The 20,283-nt window shown below is 53.4% G+C and overlaps 1 protein-coding gene and 1 long non-coding RNA gene across 4 annotated transcripts; one reads left to right on the top strand and one right to left on the bottom strand.

Moving 5' to 3' along the window:
* Positions 1-5,253: 5,253 nt before the first annotated feature.
* Positions 5,254-10,895, bottom strand: LOC136391488 (uncharacterized). Of its 3 annotated transcripts, XR_010748859.1 has the most exons (4): positions 10,539-10,895; positions 8,947-9,021; positions 7,284-8,108; positions 5,254-5,298 (listed from the first exon to the last, which is right to left on the bottom strand). It is a non-coding gene; the product is annotated as an uncharacterized lncRNA (long non-coding RNA). The 3 variants fall into 3 exon arrangements; XR_010748858.1 differs by lacking the exon at positions 5,254-5,298 and having other exon boundaries at positions 6,048-8,108; XR_010748860.1 differs by lacking the exon at positions 5,254-5,298 and having other exon boundaries at positions 6,048-8,108; positions 10,654-10,895.
* On the top strand, positions 9,370-19,808 carry CA4 (carbonic anhydrase 4). The gene is made up of 8 exons (XM_066363177.1): positions 9,370-9,697; positions 15,720-15,770; positions 16,719-16,874; positions 17,558-17,703; positions 17,817-17,900; positions 18,147-18,210; positions 18,372-18,538; positions 19,504-19,808. The coding sequence occupies exons 1-8, from the start codon at positions 9,640-9,642 to the stop codon at positions 19,696-19,698; spliced, it is 921 nt and encodes a 306-aa protein (XP_066219274.1). The 5' UTR covers positions 9,370-9,639; the 3' UTR covers positions 19,699-19,808.
* The last annotated feature ends 475 nt before the right edge of the window (positions 19,809-20,283 follow it).

Here is a 20,283-nt window from a genome sequence, read left to right as displayed (position 1 = left end):
AGGGGAACATATATCTTTCCTTCTTTGGATAAATACCCAGAAGAATCATTTCGGCTTATATGGTAGTTTTATGTTTAAATTTTTGAGGAATCTCCATATTGTTTTCCATAGTGGCTGCACTAATTTACAAAAAGGAGGGTTTCTGAATCCTTGTCAGTACTTATTACTTGTTAATTTATTGATAGCCATTCTGATAAGTATGACATACTATCTCATGGAGTTTAAATTTTCATTTCCCTGATGATTACTGATATGGAGAATATTTTCATATGTCTGTTGGCCATCTGTTTGTACTTTGGGGAGAAATGCTTATTCAGGTTCTCTGTCCAATTTTTTTTTTTTTTGTCCAATTTTTTTTGGTTGTTTTTTAAATCAATTTTAGAGAGAGGAGAGAAAGAAGAGTGGGGAGAAATGGGAAGCATCAACTCATAGTAGTTGTTTCCCATATGTGCCTTGACCAGGCAGGCCCAGGGTTTCAAACTGGTGACTTCAGTATTCCAGGCTGACGCTTCATCTACTGCACCACCACAGGTCAGGCCGCCCTTTTTTGTTTGTTTGTTTTTTGTTTTTTTGTGTGTGACAGAGCCAGAGACAGACAGAGAGAGGGACAGACAGGAACAGACAGACCGGAAGGGAGAGAGATGAGAAGCACCAACTCCCCGTTGCGGCACCCCAGTTTCCCATCGACTGTCCTCCCACATGTGCCCCAACCGGGGGCCACAGCAGACCGAGTGACCCCTTGCTCAAGGCAGCGACCTTGGGTCCAAGCTGGTGAGCCCCACTCAAACCAGATGAGCCCATGCCCAAGCCAACAACCTCCGGGTCTTGAACCTGGGCCCACCGCGTCCCAGTCCGACGCTCCATCCACTGTGCCACCACCTGATCAGGTCAGGCTGCCCATTTTTTAACTGGTTCGTTTGGTAGGGGGGTTGGTGTTAAGTTTTATGAGTTCTTTATATATTTGGATATTAACCAACCCCTTATCAGATGTATCATTTGTGAATACCTTCCCCCATTCAGTAGGCTCTCTTTTGGTTTTGTGGATGGTTTTCATTGCTGTGCAAAAAGTTTATAGATTGAGGCCCTGGCCAGTTGGCTCAATGGTAGAGCGTCAGCCTGGCGTGCAGAAGTCCCAGGTTCGATTCCCGGCCAGGGCACACAGGAGAAGCGCCCATCTGCTTCTCCACTCCTCCCCTTCTCCTTCCTCTCTGTCTCTCTCTTCCCCTCCCGCAGCCAAGGCTCCATTGGAGCAAAGATGGCCCGGGCACTGGGGATGGCTCCTTGGCCTCTGCCCCAGGCACTAGAGTGGCTCTGGGCACAAAAGAGCGACGCCCCGGAGGGGCAGAGCATAGCCCCCTGGTGGGCAGAGCGCCGCCCCCTGGTGGGCGTGCCGGGTGGATCCCAGTCCGGCGCATGTGGGAGTCTGTCTGACTGTCTCTCCCTGTTTCCAGTTTCAGAAAAATACAAAAAAAAAAAAAAAAGTTTATAGATTGTTGTAGCCCATTTGTTTATTTTTTCTTTTTGTTTTCTCTTGCTCAAGGAAATATATCTAAAAAGGGAGTACTAAGAGTGACGTCAAAGAGTTTACTGCCTGTTTTCTTCTAGGAGTTTTATAGATTCAGGTCTAACATTTAAGTCTTTAATCCATTTTGAGGTTAATTAAAATTGATTTTTGAAAATTTTACTTATTGATTTTACAGAGAAATGAAGGGGAGTGAGAAGTATCAATTCATAATTGCTTCAATTTAATTGTTCATTGATTGTTTGTTGTGTGTGCCTTGACCAGGCAAGCCCAGGGTTTCAAACCAGCAACCTCAGGCCTGACCTGTGGTGGTGCAGTGGATAAAGCATCGACCTGGAACGCTGAGGTCGCTGGTTCAAAACCCTGGGCTTGCCCAGTCAAGGCACATATGGGAGTTGATGCTTCCTGCTCCTCCTCTCCCTCTCCCCCGCCTTCTCTAAAATAAATAAATAAAATCTTAAAAAAAAAAAAAAATCAAGAACAAACCAGCAACCTCAGCATTCCAGGTCAATGCTCTATCCATTGTGCCACCACAAAGCTAGGTGGGGTTATTTTTGTATATGGTATAAGAAAGTCATTCAATTTCATTTTTCTTTTTGCTTGTCTCTGTTTAGTTTTGCCAATACCACTTATTACAGAGATTCTTCACCCCACTGTATATACTTGCTTCCTTTGTTGTAGATTAATTGACCATATAAGCAAGGATTTATTTCTAGGCTCTCTATTTTATTTTATTTACCTGTATATCTGTTTTTATGCCAGTACCATACTGGTTTCTTGTTTTGTTTTGTTTGGCTTGGTTTGGTTTTGTTTTACAAAGAGAGAGGCAGGCAGACAGGAAGGGAGAGAAATGAGAAGCATCAACTTGTAGTTGTATCACTTTAGTTCTTCATTGATTGTTTCTCATAAGTGCTTTGACTGAGGAGGCTCCAGCTAAGCCAGTGACCCCTTGCTCAAGCCAGCGACCTTTGGGCTCAAGCCACCGACCATTGGATTATGTCTATGATCACACACTCAAGCTAGCCACCCTGTACTCAAACTGGTGAGCCTGCACTTAAGCCGGATGAGCCCGTGCTTAAGCCTGTGATCTCAGGTTTCAAACATGGGTCTTCAACGTCTCAGGTCAGTGCTCTATTCATGTGCAACCCCATACTGTTTTTATTATTGTAGCTTTTCCCTTTTTCTCCCCACCTTTTTTTCTCCTCATCACTCTCTTTAGATGTCCTTCCACTACAAAGCCAGAATGGAAATGAATACACTTGGAAAATTCAAGGAAGCTCTGTCCGATGATCTCAGCCTCCCAGTGGAGTGAGCCTGGGCTCCTGTAGTTGAGACATGGAGAGGGGAGGGGAGAGCCATGGGGAGTTTTCCTGAACTCTGCAGGGCAGGGACAGAACATATGTCATCTCCAGTGCTGGATTATTCCATGCTTCTTCCTGCTGTTATTATTTCAAAATGTTCAGGAGAAGTTCCTGCCAACCCCTCTAATAAGGAAGCCCTTATCCTGTCCCCATGACAACCCCTAGCTCTCTCTCTCTATGCCCCCCTCTTTTGGTTCCTCCAAGATCCTCTCTACAGATCAGAGAAATAGGGTAGATGTGAAGTGAGGAAAGAGGGACTGCAGCCTCCACAGATGTTGGCAGGAAAGGAGCTTTCTTGTCTTGGCTAGATTATGGCAGAGATCCAGCTAGGGAGTAGCAGAGCTGAGGCTATTGGTTAAACGCTGTTCTGCATGTGGGTATAATCTCAATATCCAGGAATACAAAAATTGGAGTCTCTGCAAACCTACTCATCTACTAATAAAAGGAGAATCTGCAGGCCCTGGCCGGTTGGCTCAGTGGTAGAGCGTCGGCCTGGCGTGCAGAAGTCCCAGGTTCGATTCCCGGCCAGGGCACACAGGAGAAGAGCACATCTGCTTCTCCACCCCTCCCCCTCTCCTTCCTCTCTGTCTCTCTCTTCCCCTCCCGCAGCCAAGGCTCCATTGGAGCAAAGATGGCCCGGGCACTGGGGATGGCTCCTTGGCCTCTGCCCCAGGCACTAGAGTGGCTCTGGTTGCAACAGAGCGACGCCCCAGAGGGGCAGAGCATTGCCCCCTGGTGGGCAGAGCGTCGCCCCCTGGTGGGCGTGCCAGGTGGATCCTGGTTGGGCGCATGCGGGAGTCTATCTCTCCCTGTTTCCAGCTTCAGAAAAATACAAAAAAAAAAAAAAAAAAGAGGAGACTCTGCAAAAAGCAAGGGTAGATGGAGGCTGGGGGTCCCAAGGGGAAGAAGGAGTGTGTGCTGCAGGGAATGAGATAGTATGGGAGTGTGGAGGAGACCAAGGTTCAAATCCCAGCTTTTCTCTCTCCTTGCTGGGCCACTTGGGCAGGTCACTGCCCTCTCTGAGCCTTAATTTTCTATTCTGTAACTCAAAGAAGTAGTTGAGGATCCCTGTCCCTTTCTAGAGCCAAATCACTGAGGATGTTTCCTGACCTATAAAATCAGGATATTGATATCTACTCCTCACCAAAGGAAAGATCAGTTCAACCTTTTTCTTTCTTTTTTTTCTTTTTTTAAATTCAGTGAGAGGAGAGGCAGAGACAGATTCCCACATGTGCCCTGACTGGGATCCACCTGGCAAGTCCACTAGGGGGTGATGCTCTGCCCATCTGGGGCGTTGCTCCATTGCTCAGCAACCAAGCTCTTCCTAGCACCTGAGACAGAGGCAATGGAGCTATCCTAAGCTCCTGGAGCCAAATCGCTCCAATCAAGCCATGGCTGCAAGAGGGGAAGAGAAAGAGAGAGAGAAGTGAGGGGGGAAGGGTAGAGAAGCAGATGGGCGCTTCTCCTGTGTGCCCTGTCCGGGAATCAAACCCAGAACATCCACATGCTGGGCTGATGCTCTACCACTGAGCCAACCAGCCAGGGTCTCAGTTCAAACTTCTAATCGCAACAAACAAATCCTATCCATCTAGTGCCAAATACTTCTCCAGGTTCATCTCTCAACACTCATTTCTCACTTGATGCTCCTATCTGCCCATCCCACCTCTATGCCTTTTCTCATTTTGTTTCCTCTGCCTGGGTTTCCCTTCATTTTTGGGATTAACAACTATTTGTCTTCTAATTCTCAGCTTCTCTCCTCCAGAAAGCTTTCTTCGATTTCCCACCTACTGGCTGGGTTAGGTACCACTCCACTAGGCTCCTGTAATGTCATGGGTATATGCCATTGTTGCTCTCAACAGCTAGTAATTATGGCTGAGGTTTATTGAGCACTTACTAAGAGCCTGGTCCTAGAACAAGCCCTTTACATCATCTAGTGTTGAATCCTCACCACACCCATGGGAGGGTGGTGAGAGGGAGATGCTATCTCTTTTTTTTTTTTTTTTTCTAGCGCGCGCGCACGAGAGAGAGAGAGAGAGAGAGAGAGAGAGAGAGAGGCAGGAAGGGAGAGAGAAGAGGAGCATCAACTTATAATCGCGTCCTTTTAGTTGTTCACTGATTGCTTCTCATAAGTGCTTTGACCAGGGGGCTCCAGCTGAGCCAGTGACCCCTTGCTCAAGCCAGTGACCTTGGGCTCAAGCCAGTGACCATGGGATCACATCAATGATCTCACGCTCAAGCTGGTGACCTCAGGGTTTTGAATCTGGGACCTCAGCGTCCCAGGTCGATGCTCTATCCACTGTGCTACCACCATCAGGTGGAGGTGCTGTCTTTTTTTTTTTTTTTTTAATGATAATCTCAGGAACCAAGCAAGGAGGTGCTGTCTTTATCCCCATTTTCCCGATCAGGAAATTGAGCCTGAAGGAGGAGAAAGGTAAGTGCTGAGGTTGGTTTTTGTGGGGTTTTTTGTTTTGTTTTTTACAGAGACAGAGAGAGAATTAGAGAGAGGGATAGACAGGGACAGACAGACAGAAACAGAGAGATGAGAAGATCAATCATTAGTTTTTTGTTGCAACACCTTAATTGTTCATTGATTGCTTTCTCAGACGTGCCTTGACCACGGGCCTCAGCAGACTGAGTAACCCCTTGCTTGAGCCAGCTACCCTGGGCTCAAGCTGGTGAGCTTTTTGCTCAAACCAGATGAGCCCATGCCTCAAGCTGGCAACCTCGGGGTCTCAAACCTGGGTCTTCTGCATCCCAGTCTGACACTTTATCCACTGCGCCACCGCCTGGTCAGGCAAGGTAAGTGCTGAGGTTGGGATGTGAACCCAGGGCAGTGCTATTCCAAAGCCCACTTGAAGCTTTTGCCATATACTAATGTGACCAATCTTCCTCCTTTAGGGAGGATGATCCTTCTTTTGTAAGTTCCGTTCTCCCTCAAAAAGTGTCCTCCTACATGTCCTCCTTTTGATATTGGAAGACTAATCTGTAAATGTCCGTATTCGATCAATGAGAGGCGATCCATTGCGTGTGATGTGACGTAGTTGTATCTAAATGAGTACTTTTTTCTTACAATTGTTATTAAAAATTAATAGTCATGTAAGCATAATTACAATATAAAAGATTACAAATGTTTTATTATGCATTTATCATATTATAGTGTTTTATTATTGCAATGAATAAAATGTTTCTTTTATTTATGATACTGTTTTCTTCCATTTATTTTGTCCTCCTTTTCATTGTAAAAAAGTTGGCCACATTACATATACTGCCTGCCCACCTCACCCTGAATACAGTTTTCTGTGCAGAGACACATTCCAGGCCTTCCTCTGACCTACGGACACCAGAAGTACAGTGTTGAGATATGTGCCTCCACCTCGCTCTGCCAGCTGGAGTCCCAGAAGGGGCTGAAGCCGAATCTCAGATTTTCGGACCCCTGCAGTTGGGGCTTCCCCCTTGCCCTTCAGCCTGTTCGCCCCTCCTTAGGTCTTGGGAATCTAGGAAGAGCCATGATGCTAGGGCCCTCCCTGAGCCTAGCCTGGCATCCCCTGCCACTTGATGCCACATACACATCTGCCAAGGGTCAGGTTTAATCCAGGTAAAATGGCCTGACCAGGCGGTGGCGCAGTGGATAGAGTGTTGAACTGGGATGCGGAGGACCCAGGTTTGAGACCCCGAGGTCGCCAGCTTGAGCGCGGGCTCATCTGGTTTGAGCAAAAGCTCACCAGCTTGAACCCAAGGTTGCTGGCTCCAGCAAGGGGCTACTCGGTCTGCTGAAGGCCCGCGGTCAGGGCACATATGAGAAAGCAATCAATGAACAACTAAGGTGTCGCAACGCGCAATGAAAAACTAATGATTGATGCTTCTCATCTCTCTCCATTCCTGTCTATCCCTCTCTCTGACTCACTCTCTGTCTCTGTAAAAAAAAAAAAAAAAAAAAAAAAAAAAATAATAATAATAATCCAGGTAAAATGACCTCCACTTAGAGGTCATGGTCAGGTGCACTGATGTGCCCGGCCAGCCCGGACCAGTCCTCCTCAGGCTTTAGTTCACTGAATTCTCACAGTAACCGATGTGGAAGATAGGGATATGATTTTCATTTTACAGATGAGGGAAACTGAGGCTTTGCTGACATCATAGAGCAAGTGGGTGGAAACAGAAGTGACCCCAGGGTTGTCTGACCTCCAAGCCCTTTGGCTTGCCTACTGCCTCCCTCCTGTTCTAGGAAGGGCCTCAGATCCCCCAGAGGATAAGAACTATGAATCATCTCTGCATCCGCAGCGGGTCGGTGTGACACCCAGGCACTGTGAGGCCGGTTGTGAAAGTCTGGGCAGGGCAGGCATTGGCTGGCTCACAGCAGCCCAATAACTGTTTATTGGCAGAGGTCACAAGGTCATACCCACCTTAGAGATGAGGAAGTTGCAAAAAGAGAAGAGTAGGAAAGTTGCCTAAGGTCATCTCTGTGTCAGAAAAAAGTAGGTACTTGAATGCAGGGTCTTGGAGAGCCTGCGCAGAGTGAGAGGACGGAGGCTGCGTCATGGCTGTGGCTGCCGCCCAGGCTGGCAGCTTGACGGGCTCTGTAAGTCACATTGATATGTCAGGACCATCCTGCTCTTATGATTCCTGCTCTGATGAGGACCTTGTCCTTTCCAGTGGAGATAAACAGTGACAAGTAACTAGCTTTTGGCAGTCCAGGACAGGGGTCCAGGCTGGGAGATAAGGCTGGAAATATTCAGACCGGGAGTGGGGGCCCCCTAACCCTGGGTAACGTTGGAGTCAGAGATGGCAGATGGAGCAGGAGCCACTCTTCCCTCCTACATCTCAAAATGAAACCTGTGGTCTGATTAAGATGCATCGTAAAGAAGGGCCCAACCTTAACCTCCTCCCCTGGCCCAAGCCTCAGGGAGTCCTCCAACACTGGGGCTAGTTCTCCTCCCCCATCTTACTGGCCCCCAAACATACTAGGGGGTGCACTAACCTAGAAAGGGCAGGATTATTCAGGGGACAGCTCCCGCTCCCACAATCCTCTCCCTTTGGGGGCCCCAATGCAATGGACTTTAAAGTGGACCCAAGTCATTGATCAATAGCCCCCTAACCCTACCAAAGGTTTCCAAGTCTCTCTTCTGCCAGCTGAGGGGAGCTGACCAGGGGCCACAGGGACCCTCTGAAGTGGACTTCATTCCCAGGAATAAACTTCTTCCACCCCTCTCCCCCACAGTTCTCCAGTTCTGAAAGATATATTTTACAGCCTTGTGAATTCCTCACCTGACTGTCACAGTCCCGGCTCATGATTAAAGTCTAAGGCTGTGTAGACAGTAGGGCCCTAAGCCTGAAGAGGGCTCTCCTGCCTTTGTAAGATCAAAGCTGCTCCTTGGGCTGTGTGATCCTGGGCCAGGAGGTGGGACGTGGAGGGGAGTCAGCAGGGCTCTAACCAAGGAGGAAGCCCCTTTTCCACGGTAGTTCTTGGGGAGGTAATCCCTTTTCAGATGTCCCTAGCCTAGGTTCAAAGTCTGGCGGGAGCTGAGAGGTTGGCAGCAGATGGTGAAGTGACTGGACCAGAAAACTGGGGCTTCCTGTTGCTGGGGGGTGGAGGGGGGCAGGCCCACTACCCAAATCTCCATCCTTCTCCATCCCTTACCCGGATCTGAGCCTCCCAAACTCCCGTGGAAGCCCCCACCGCATGTGGGACACAAAATAGCTAGAGTCATGAAGGAGCCTAGAAGCCCTGCAGCCTGTGGGGAGGGGGCATAGCTCAGCACCCCTCCTGAGACAAGAGGCAGCTGCCTCTCTACGGCCCCACCCCCACCCCATTAACCCAAATGAGAGGACCTCCTTCAAAGGGATTTTTCCTAAACTGGTCTGAAGATCCTGGCAAATGAGAGAACTAGGGGTCCATTCAGACTCCACCTCTTCCCATCTCATCTCAGAGGTAGAGGGGGCGACTCAGCAGGACCTAGCCCCTCCCTGCTGACCCCCAAGTTTCTCTCTCACTTATCCCCTTTGCAATTCATTCCTCAACTCTGCCTCCTCAACCCTCCCTGCTCTGACCATGACATAAACACTCACACAGTAATTTAGGGGCGTCTTCACTACGTTGGAAGACGGGTCTTAGGTCTGCTTGGAAATTAAGTTTGGAGCAGCCTGAGAGAAAACAGAAAAAGAAATGCGACAGAATCAGCGGCCATTGCCAGAGAAAGAGAAGCACCTCTTTCTGGGGACACCGCATTCAACAAACACCATCGTGTATCCCTCAACTCCGTCATCCCTCCAAGGCTATATCTCCACCGCCCACCCAGATCCTAGGCCCTCCCAAGGCCCCGGCGCGCTGCTCCCGAGGCGAGAGGTTCCCGTGCCAAGATGATCGAAGTCAGGAATCTCGGCACCTACTTGAGGTGGCTCAAGTACCTTGCGATGTTGCTACCCTGTTCCCAAACCAGAGACCACTATGGAATGGGGACTGGGGGAAAAGGAGGGGGGAGGGGGCACTCCTCTGAGGAGAGAGGACGCGGATTCGGTGAGGGGGCCTCCTGCGTCGAGAGGGAGGAAGGGGGGGAGTAGTGGTGTATTTCAGACCAAGGACGGGGCGAAAGGAGGGGAGGCTCCGCCAGGGGGAGGAGCCGCTCCCCGCGCCCCGCTGTCGAGGCTCCCTCCCGGCGCGGCTCCACTATAAAATCCCGGCCGGCATGACCGCCGCATCCTCGGCGGCCTCCTCTGTGCGAGATCCCCGGCTTGGCGGCGTCTTTACTCCTCCTGTTCAGGATGCGGCTGCTGCTGGCGCTGCTGGTCCTCGCCGCCTCCCAGCCCTGGGCCCGCGCAGGTGAACGTCTGGGCATCGGCCCCGCGCCCCCCTCGCACCCCCGGGGGACCCTCTCTGTACCCCCAGCCCCCGGCCCCTCGGGTGTCCCGCTCTGCGCCCCCCGCCCGCGGCCACCCGGGTGTCCCGCTCTGCGCCCCCCGCCCGCGGCCACCCGGGTGTCCCGCTCTGCGCCCCCAGCGCGCGGCCACCCGGGTGCCCCGCTCTGCGCCCCCAGCGCGCGGCCACCCCGGTGCCCCGCTCTGCGCCCCCAGTCCCCGGCCCCTCGGGTGTCCCGCTCTGCGCCCCCAGCGCGCGGCCACCCTGGTGTCCCGCTCTGCGCCCCCAGCCCCCGGCCCCTCGGGTGTCCCGCTCTGCGCCCCCAGCCCGCGGCCCCTCGGGTGTCCCGCTCTGCGCCCCCCGCCCGCGGCCACCCCGGTGTCCCGCTCTGCGCCCCCAGCGCGCGGCCACCCGGGTGTCCCGCTCTGCGCCCCCAGCGCGCGGCCACCCCGGTGTCCCGCTCTGCGCCCCCCGCCCGCGGCCACCCCGGTGTCCCGCTCTGCGCCCCCAGCGCGCGGCCACCCCGGTGTCCCGCTCTGCGCCCCCCGCCCGCGGCCACCCGGGTGTCCCGCTCTGCGCCCCCAGCGCGCGGCCACCCCGGTGTCCCGCTCTGCGCCCCCAGCGCGCGGCCACCCGGGTGTCCCGCTCTGCGCCCCCGGCCCCCGGTCCCTCGGGTGTCCCGCTCTGCGCCCTCAGCGCGCGGCCACCCCGGTGTCCCGCTCTGCGCCCCGAGCCCGCGGCCACCCGGGTGTCCCGCTCTGCGCCCCCAGCCCGCCGCCCCTGCCCAGGCTGCGCGCGCCGGCACCCGCTTGCGGCCGCGGCTGCTTGTGGGTCGGAGGCGGTGAGGCTGCGGGCTGACGGCGTGAGCGAGCTCGTGTGCGCACACTAATGGCCACGTGCGGTGCGGGGGGAGCACGAACCCGCGTGTGCGCGGCGACCCTGGGAGAGAGGAGCAGGCGAGTCCGTGAGAAGGATGCTCCTCTGACCCACTCGGCCGCACGCCTCCGTTTCATGCCCTTTCTGGCGTCTCGAGCGGTTTCTGGTTCTCCCCAGTTTGCGCGTAGGTCGCTGTCCACCCCTCTGGGCTTGCGTGCTGGGTGGCTGCCCCTCCACCTCTGCCCACAGCGGGGGCAACACATTGGGTATGGTGGGGCTCTGGCATCCCCGCTTCCCATCCAGGGTTCTTTATCCCGGTCTTTTCTGCCTAGGGCGATTTTCGTTTAAAGATTAATGGTTAAGTTAAGCTCTTAATTATTTTCCTAGATGGGAGGTGGCGGGAGAGGCGTGTTAATATTTGATAAGGAACTGAATGAAGGTGCTTTCCAGCGGCTAGGCACAATGATCCGGGAGCACCTTTTCCAAGACCTCGCTGGGGCCCACGCCCCTCGCAGGAAGACCCCATCTGCCAGTACAGCTCAGCTACCCATCCCACGGTCCTTGGGGTCCATCTGACCAACCTCTTCTCCAAAGCTAGATGCTCCTCCCTTGGAGTCATGGACTGAGGGTTGAGGGTACTTCAGCAGCAGAGGAGAGAGTGCATGTCCCGTGGGGGACAGACAGCTAGTCTGGTGGGTGGGTGGGATGAGGGCCATCTTGCAGCAACTCTCAGGAGAGGAGGAAAGAGAAAAGGCAGTGAAAGAGGTTCAGAACAGGCCTCCCCCAGATGTGTCACTTGGCTTCCGAGTTATTTCAAGCTGAAGGCAATGGAACAACTTTTAAGTCTGCCTTAAAGAATTTAAATTGGGGGCCTTGCCAATAAGAGCTATCACCAGAATTACCTTTTGATGACCTATCCGTAAGTAAGGGTACACTTCTAATTACTGAGCATCTGCTCTTCTTACTGTTTTATGAATGAACTTCCTCCCCTCCGAAGCGCCTTATCTCGTCCTTAGCTCAGAATGCCATATATACTTCATTTCCCCTCTCTGTCTCTGCAGCTCTCATGTATGTGGGGTTTCCACACATACATACGTAATTAAATTTGGTTATTTTCTGTTGTTAACCTGTCTCATATCTATTTGATTATTAGATAGCCGAAAAGAAAGATCCTAGATGAGTAGAGGAAACCCCCTCCTCCCCAGTGGGATGTGAACATTTTTATTTATAGAGTTGGACATTTGAAACCTATTTAAGCCCTGGGATTTACTAGAAAGAGAAACTTTGCAATTAATCTGGCTGCTTTGTAGCTGTATGGACTTAGGTAAATCACTCTCAGTTTGCTCATTTACAAAACAGGGATAGTATATTCATTTCAGGTATTGTTTTAAGGATTCACATAAGATACAGGGTGTGAGTGCTTACTGTAGTGGCTGTGTGACACATGGCAGCCTATGTGATGGCTACGAGGGCTCTCCCACTGGCCTGGGACCAGCCAACCAGGAGTTCATCCCAGCTGCCCCTCACACCAGCTGTGCTCCTTTTTTTAAGGCCTGGGACTGTCTGACTGGGTACTGCCAAGAGCCCTGCCTTCCTCCACATTTCATCCCCTAGGGAACTTGAGGCTGGAGACACACTGGGCTGCACATTGAAGTCCCCAGAGCAACTGCTGCCATGGAGAGAGGAGGGGAGAGGATATTGGGCTCCGTCAGAGTCTCAGACTGGGGCCAGGACTTGCCGAGACTTTGCCCAGGACATACTTGGGTTTTGCTGAGCTGGTGTTCAAGATTCCTTCCTCCCCCCCCCCCCCCAGAGTGGGAGGGCAGGGTGAGCAAGGTCCATCAGAGAGAGAGTCTTCAGGCATCTTTAAAGAGGAGAGGTCGAGGATGAGGAAGTCAAGGGTGGGGAACAGCGGCTGGGTGATGGGCAATGATTGCTAGGTCTCTCATTCCATTTCTGGTTAGGGCAGGTGGACTAGGTAGAACCTGGAGCGTGGAGCCAAGACCTATATATGGGGAGCTTCTGTCCTTCCCAGGCTCTCTTTTTTTTTATTTTTTATTATTTTTAATTTTATTTATTGATTTTTAGAGAGAGGGGATAGAGAGAAAGAGAAGGGGGAGGAGCAGGAAGCATCAACTCCCATATGTGCCTTGACCAGGCAAGCCCAGGGCTTTGAACCAGCAATCTCAGTGTTCCAGGTGGATGCTTTATCCCACTGCACCACCACAGGTCAGGCCACTTCCCAGGCTCTCTTGGAGGTGGCCTGAGACAGAGGGCTGGTTACCATCTGCAAGGGCAGCCCTTGCATGAACAAATACAGGAAGCTGAGCTGGTTGGTGACGTGCCACTTCTTGTCTGAAAGTCAGCCCCCTACCTTTAGCCCACAGACACACCTGACCCCTGGCCTTGGCCTGATCAACATTGTGTTTTCCTGGCTTCTGCCTCTTGAAGAGGGTAGTTACAAGAGCCTTCAGCCAAGCAGGTGAAAAGTCTCTACGTTTAAGACAGTGGATCAGAGGTTACCATTACAAACACAGGAGCCATAGCCGGCAGGAAAGAGCAAATTCCTAAGAAAAGCACAGCCTGAACCAAATAGGCCCTAGGGAGGCGCAGAGGGAGTTCTGCCCCTCAGAACCGGCTCCCCAGTGCTCTGGTTTAAGTAAGGCTTCCCTGGAAGGGCTTTCCTTGAGCCTCCAGTCCAGCCTGGCCTCATAGGCCCCTCTGCCTTCAGAACCTCTGAGAGGTGAAGACACAGGAAGAGTGGAACAAGGAGCATTTCACAGGTGCAGGTGACCTCCTGTTCATTGTCTCCTCAGATACCACTAGCTCCTTCTGCCTGAGGAAGAATGGAGGGCTCAGAAAAGTCAGTGAACTGGTCTGCAGAGATTTTCTAAGCAAGAGGCAGAGCTAGGACTGGAAGCCAGGTGCACGGGCTCCAGCTTCGGCGCGCCTTCCACCTGCAGAGAGGGGCCTGAGAAGAAGTGGCCACTCTCCTTTTCAGATTTGACCCATATAGGGTTCCTAGATGCAGCAACTCCTAGGGCATCAGAGCCGTGTCCAGGGGATGGGCTGTCGTGGGAAAGACTCTCAGGGGCTGTCCATCTCTGAAACAGGCTATGCCAGCAGGTAGGTGAAGCATTTGATCCAGAGCTGGGAAACTCAGACACCCAAAGTAGCTCTGAGGGGCCCAGAGCAAGAGGGTGCCCAGTTTTCGGTGGGTGCTCACTCCTGACCTCAGACCCTTCCTCCCACCCCCTACCAAGATCCTGACCTTCTCATGGCTCCATCCCTCTCCTGTCCCCATTCCAAGGACCCCCAGAGGAGGTGGGATTGTCTGGGGGCAGCCCAGACAAGAGGGTGGGGGGAAGGTGGGTATGCTCAGAGGTCTGCACTCAGCTGAGTGGGAAGCTGTGCTTTTCTTAGGAATTTCCTCATCCCTGAATTCTTTTCAACTTGGCGTTGGCCATCTGTGCACTGATAGGAGGCTGGAGGGAGGGAAGCAATGGGCAGGGAAGCGCCCATCAGGGACTTGACTGAGGTCCAGGCTACCTGGAACACTCCTACCATCTCATTTCACCCTCCCCACAGCCCAGCGAGGTGGGTGGTATTAGTTACATTTTACAGATGGTAAAACAGAAGCATAGAGAGATTAAGTGACTTGCTCCTAATGCCACAGCTCCTCAGCCAGATTTCTAGCTCTGGATCAAATGCTTTGTCTACTTCTGGTCCAGCCTTTTAAAAACATTCAGTAGACTTTAATTAGAGCAGGTTTAAGTTTACAGAAAAACTGAGCAGAAAGCAGAGGGCTCCTCTGTGCCCCCTCTGCCCCTGCACAGTCCCCCCCCCCCATCACTAACATCTTGCACTAGTGTGGTAGTTTGTGGGGTAGCCTCTTCTCAGGGATGCTGCCTCCACTACCCCGAGGCAGAGCCAGGATTAGAACCTGAGTCCCAAACACCAGCAGCTTCACATCTAACATGGAGGGGGGGGGGGAGCATCGCCTTCAGCAACTTAATCCCAAACACCAGGAAAAGGCTTGTCTACCTTCCTTGTTGTGGGGCTGTGAAAGTTTAGCCCAGATGGGTCTGAATAGCACAGAGGGAGGGCCCAGCCGAATCTCCTCCATCACCCCTCCCCCACCAGCTCTGGGAAGGCAGCCAGGCTGAATGAACCTGGCTCTGTTGTCCCAGGAAGGGAGGCCAGGCCCTAATCCTTTTCCTCCCCTGCCTCCAGACCCTTCCAGGTTGGGGTTGGAGGAGGGAGGAGGAGAGGCTAATGAACAACAAACGGAGAGTGTGAAGGCCAGGCCCTAGGGTGGCCTCAGAGGAGCCCCCCAAGGGCTAGTGGCTGCCCTGCCCTGCCCTGCCTGAGGAGCAGCGCTGTGCGCAGGATCAGTCACAGGCCGGGGCCTGACTGCTGTGCTGCCTTCTTCCCCCACACCTACGTTTTGTTCCTACGTCTCCTTTCCCAGACCCTAGTGTAGCAAACCAGTGCAACTCGTAATTCTGCAGGTCTCCGGTGGGAACGGCGGAGGATTAGAAAATAAACACAGAGAGAAAAAGGATGGGATTGGGAGGACCCGTTGCACAGCTGATGGCTTGCAAGAGTGAGCCTGCACCCCCAAAAGCTTTATTTTTATAGTGTAAAGAGAAGTCCCCTGCAGATACAAAGTCACATTTCTGAGGCAAACCAAGAATTCTCCCAAGTGCAGAAAACCCACCATGCATAACATCTTAAATTCACAAAACAAAGGGTAAAAAGAAAACTGCCTCCAGTCTCTTTGAGGGACGTGGGGGATGAGGCCAGTAGAAACCAGCAGCTTCACAGCTAACATGGAGGGGAGGGGGGAGCATAGCCTTCAGCAACTTAATCAGACAATCAGAGGTTTGTGGGGAAGAGCTTTAGCTTCTTGGCTGAAGTCTGAAACTGCCAGGATCTTTGTCAGCTTGCGGCATCCCACACCACAGGAACACTCACCCAAACCCAAGGGGGCCTCTGACCTGCTGTGTGTCGGGTGTGCACACAGTTCGCATGTACTCATAGAGACGTGCGTGCACAGATACGCTGGTGCACGCACACACAGGCCTCACATCCTTCCCTTCTGCTCCAGAGTCACACTGGTGCTACGAGACTCAAGCCAAGGCCTTCAACAACTGCTTGGGTAAGTACAGCGGGTCTTGGAGACAGGCCTTCCTGCTTGGTGAGACTATCCAGGTTGACATCGAGACGCAAAGAGGGTGGGAAGGATGAGGGATAATGGTACCAACTCCTAACATACATGCATACTCATGTATGTACACGTACACTCCTGGGGCTCAGGGGACAGGGAACGTAGGGTGACCCGGGCCTTCCCTGGCACCACCCAACATCGTCATCGAGAGCATAGATCGCCTATGGGATAAGTCATCAGCAGCATCAAATGGAGAGACATATTTTACTCTTTCTCAACAAAATGCAAACTTGGTTCTGTTCCACTGAAAGAGGACCTGGAGGGTGACCCTTTGCCCTTTCTATTCAAATGCTGACCGATTTCCCTGAAGTCTGCTTCTTCCTGCCTCTGCTGTCTGGTGACTGGAGGGTGCTGCCCCACTCCTGAGCCCCGCCCAGCTGGGAAGCGGAGTCACCAGGGTTTGGGCTCCTCCAGGGTTTAACTCGCCACCCCCAGCCTCGGACAATGCTTTGTTTCCAGTCGGTGTGTCCTTTCATAAGCAGCCCTTCCAGGGGACTCCATTCTGCGCCTCTCAAGTGCTCTCACATTCACCTCTGACCTTCATCACACAGATTGTGAAGCAGGTTACCACTGCATTCCCCCCCTCACAGCCCAGCATCAGGAGGTTGTCTCCGAGCCCAGAGCTCACGGCCACCACCTGGCGCCCCTGTTCCCACTCTGCCATCACTGCCAGACCTGCTGTCCTTGCACGCGAGTGCGTGTGTGTGAGTGGGTGAGCGTGCGCGTATCTGAGGAGGAAGGTCCCTGCAGCACAGCCTGGCAGCCATCCCAAGACCTGGCTGCCTGTGAGCTGAGTGCGCGGCCTGACCTCTGTGGAGCAGAGGAGGCCGCACCCCGGTGCCAGGCAGCCTGGCTTCAGCCCGCCATCTCCCTGCTCAGCGCCGGCCCAGTGGGGCGGAGACTGCCAGAAGGACCATCAGTCCCCCATCAACATCGTCACCACCAAGGCTCAGCTGAACAAAAACTTGGGACCCTTCTCCTTCTCCGGCTATGACAAGAAACAAAAGTGGACCGTCCAAAACAATGGGCACTCAGGTGGGTCTCAGGTGGGCAGGCGTCCGGGGGACCCTGAGTTCCCTGAAGACTACTAGGAGGGTACACAGGCCCAGTTCCACCTTTGCTGAGGAGGAACTGCAAAGCCCAGTGGGGGAAGGATAGGGGGAACAGGAAGGGCTTCGGAAAGCAGGGAACACTCAGCAATATTTTTAATACTTTCATCAGATTAGTCTAGGGTTGGGGTGGGGGGGTGTTCTAGGATGAAGGAACAACATGTACAAAGGTGTAGAGGCATGAAATAGCTTGGGGTGTTCAGGGAACTGCACGTGGCTCCGTGTGGAAGGAGAACAGAGTGAAGCTGGGAGGAGCCGAGCCAGCCCAGGCTCAGCCAAGCTGGGCCCAGGGGCAGGTCACGGAGGGCCGAGGAGGCGGACATTCCCCTGAGGACACCAGGGCACCACGGAGGGGGGTTGGAACAGGGGAGGGACAGACTGTTTGGGGCAGTGGGGGGTGTGCAGAGGGAGAGGGAGGCAGGGAGGCCAGCAAGGGGCCAGGGAGAGCCCTGGGACTGTACCAGCCATCCTGTCCCCTCCCTCAGGCCCAGGCCCAGGCCCATGAAGGGTGGGAGGGAGGAGAGGTCTTGTCTGGGGGAAGCTGGGAAGAGGGCTGGAAGAGGCCAGGGGAGGGGGTACAAGGACTCTGCCCCTTCCTGTTCCCTTCAGTGATGGTGCTGCTGGGGGACAAGGCCACAATTGCGGGAGGAGGACTGGCTTCCCAATACCGGGCCAAGCAGCTGCACCTGCACTGGTCCAGCGTGCTGGATGCGGGTTCGGAGCACAGCCTTAATGGGGATCAGTTTGCCATGGAGGTGAGCGGCCCCCTCCTGGGTTAGTGCCTTGGCCAGGCTCTGTGCCCGCCTTAGGCAAGAGGGGTGGTCCAGTCCCCCACAAGTTCTCGCTCCATCTTTCTTATTCCCACCAGATGCACATAGTACATGAGAAAGAGAACAAGAAAGAGGCCCAGGACCCCAAAGACGAGCTCGCAGTGTTGGCCTTTCTGGTGGAGGTGGGATCCCCATCCCCCAGGGTCTGAGGGGCTGCTCCTTAGGATCCAGAGACCTGGGTTTCCAGGCCGGGGGAGGCACCAACCTCTGTTTCCCAGTGACTTGCATACTCTCATGTGGGGAGCTCAGAGCCTCTCAAGGTCTCGGTCCCAAAGCTGCCCACCCTCCCTCCCCGACCAGGAGAATGAATTGGTGGTCACTACCAGCTCCCTACAAGCCCCTCTGAAGCCCCTTCCCTCCTGTTCCAGGCAGGATCCAAGAATGATGGCTTCCAGCCCCTGGTGGAGGCACTGTCTGCCATTCCCAGACCCAGTGAGTCATGATCACCAGGAGGGGGAGGCTGGCGGGATGATGGGAAGTCTGGAGACTTCTTCCTACAAAGCAGGGGCTGGGCTCTCAGAGTGAGGTGTGTGTAGGGGGATCAGCGTCTCAGAGATCCCTTTCTTCCCCCTCCACTGACCCACCCCCATCAGCGATGAACACCACAATGCGAGAGAGCATCAGCTTGCTAGACCTGCTCCCCGAGGAGGAGAAACTCAGGCACTACTTCCGCTACCTGGGCTCACTCACCACGCCAGGCTGTGAGGAGAAGGTTGTTTGGACTGTGTTTGAGGAGCCCATTCAGCTCCATAAGGACCAGGTATGCAGGGCCCTGCTGAGGGTATAGTCTCCCACTGCCCAGCTCCCCAGAAACCGTCCCTCTGAATACCCCCCAAAGTCCCCTGAGCCTGGGTGTGGTACTCCCAGGTTGCTGAGAGCATTGATTGAATCCATAGACACTCCCTGCAGGAAACAGACAAGAAAGGTCCCAGCTGTCCCATCTCTGGGTTAAGGGCCGGAGGGGAGGCCATGGCAGAGGTTTCAGAAAAAGAGTTTCCAAACTACACCCTGACAAGTAGGTGGGAGTTGGCCAGCTGAAGTCAGGTGGTTGTGTCCTGGGGAGAGGCACCTGCCAGGGAGGGCCCCTGTCCTGGGCTGACCAGGAACAGCTGAGAGAGGGTCAGTGCAGCCACAGCAGGAAGACAGGTCATTCATCCCGCAAATGGTCCTTGAGACCTTATAATACACTAGACTCTGGAAACACTGCAGTGAGTCAAAAGGGCCTCAGTCCCTGTCCTCGTGGTATTTTGTTCCAAGATAGTGGTTCTCAGAGAGTGGTCCCTGGATTAAGGGCATCGACATCATCTGGGAACTTGCTAGACATTCAAATTCTTGGGTCTCACCCCGGACCTACTGAATCAGAAACTCTGGGGGTGGGAGCTGGCAGTATAAGGCCCAACAGCCCCCTGCCCCTCCCGTGCGACATTAGTGCATGCTCAGGTCTGAGGACCGTTGTTCTATATAGTAACAGTGGTAGCAATAGCTATAACCATAGGCTCCCAAAGCTGTCCCCTCGGCTAAGGGAAGCTAATGGGAAATGAGTGCCACCGATGCCCAGAACACATTTCGTGTTCTTTTCATCAGCACGAAAAACCAGACAGGTGGGGATTCCAAGCCCCTTCACTAATGAGGGCTCAGAGGGGCTAAGTAACTAGCCTGGAGCCCCATAAGCAGGGAGTACAGCTCACCTGGGCCCCATCCCAGCTGAGCCCTGTTCCTCTGCAGATCCTTGCATTCTCTGAGAAGCTGTACTATGACCGCGAGCAGAAACTGAAGATGACGGACAACATCAGGCCTCTGCAGCACCGGGGGCAGCGCCTGGTGTTCAAGTCCCAAGCCCCAGGACAGCTGCTGGCCCTGCCACTGCCCGCTCTGCTGGTCCCCACTCTTACCTGCCTGATGGCTAGCTTCCTCCGATAATGACTCACTTCCGGACACTTGACTTCTGACCTCAGCCCTTAGAGGGCTTGGGTCTCCCTTCTTCATGCTTCCCAGGTTGGACTTGAATGATTAAAGTATAGATATATTTTTGGAGAAAGCTTTTCTCAGGTCTGTTTTTAGTTCCCACAACTTCCCCTGCCCTGTTCCCTTCAGTCTACCTCTGTTCCACGGTAGGGACCTTAAGGCCTGAAGATTTATTTGGAACAGGGAGCACAAGTTACTCACTCCTATCTTTGTGAACTCCCTGTCTACACCCTACTTGGAGAGAGGCAGAAGGCACTTTGGAGCTCCAACACAGTGACAGGAGAGAGGCTGGGGGAGGCCATACAGAGAGGTACGGCAGAGCTGACTGAGACCCTAGCCAGTGCTTTCTCCTCTGTACTAGGGGCGGAGAGTGTGGATTATGTGGGGGTACAGCCTAGGCCAGGTGAGTCACAAGAAGCTCATTTATTTGCTGAAATATTTTCTAGGCATCTATGTTCTGGACACTGGCAGGGAATGAGGCCCTCAGGCCTCATCGTTCAGGGAAGGGCTGGATTTGGAGGAGCATGAGCCTTGAGACAC

Source organism: Saccopteryx leptura, chromosome 2, assembly GCF_036850995.1.
Source record: "Saccopteryx leptura isolate mSacLep1 chromosome 2, mSacLep1_pri_phased_curated, whole genome shotgun sequence".
NCBI lineage: Eukaryota > Metazoa > Chordata > Mammalia > Chiroptera > Emballonuridae > Saccopteryx > Saccopteryx leptura.
This window is presented reverse-complemented; position numbering and strand designations above follow the sequence as displayed.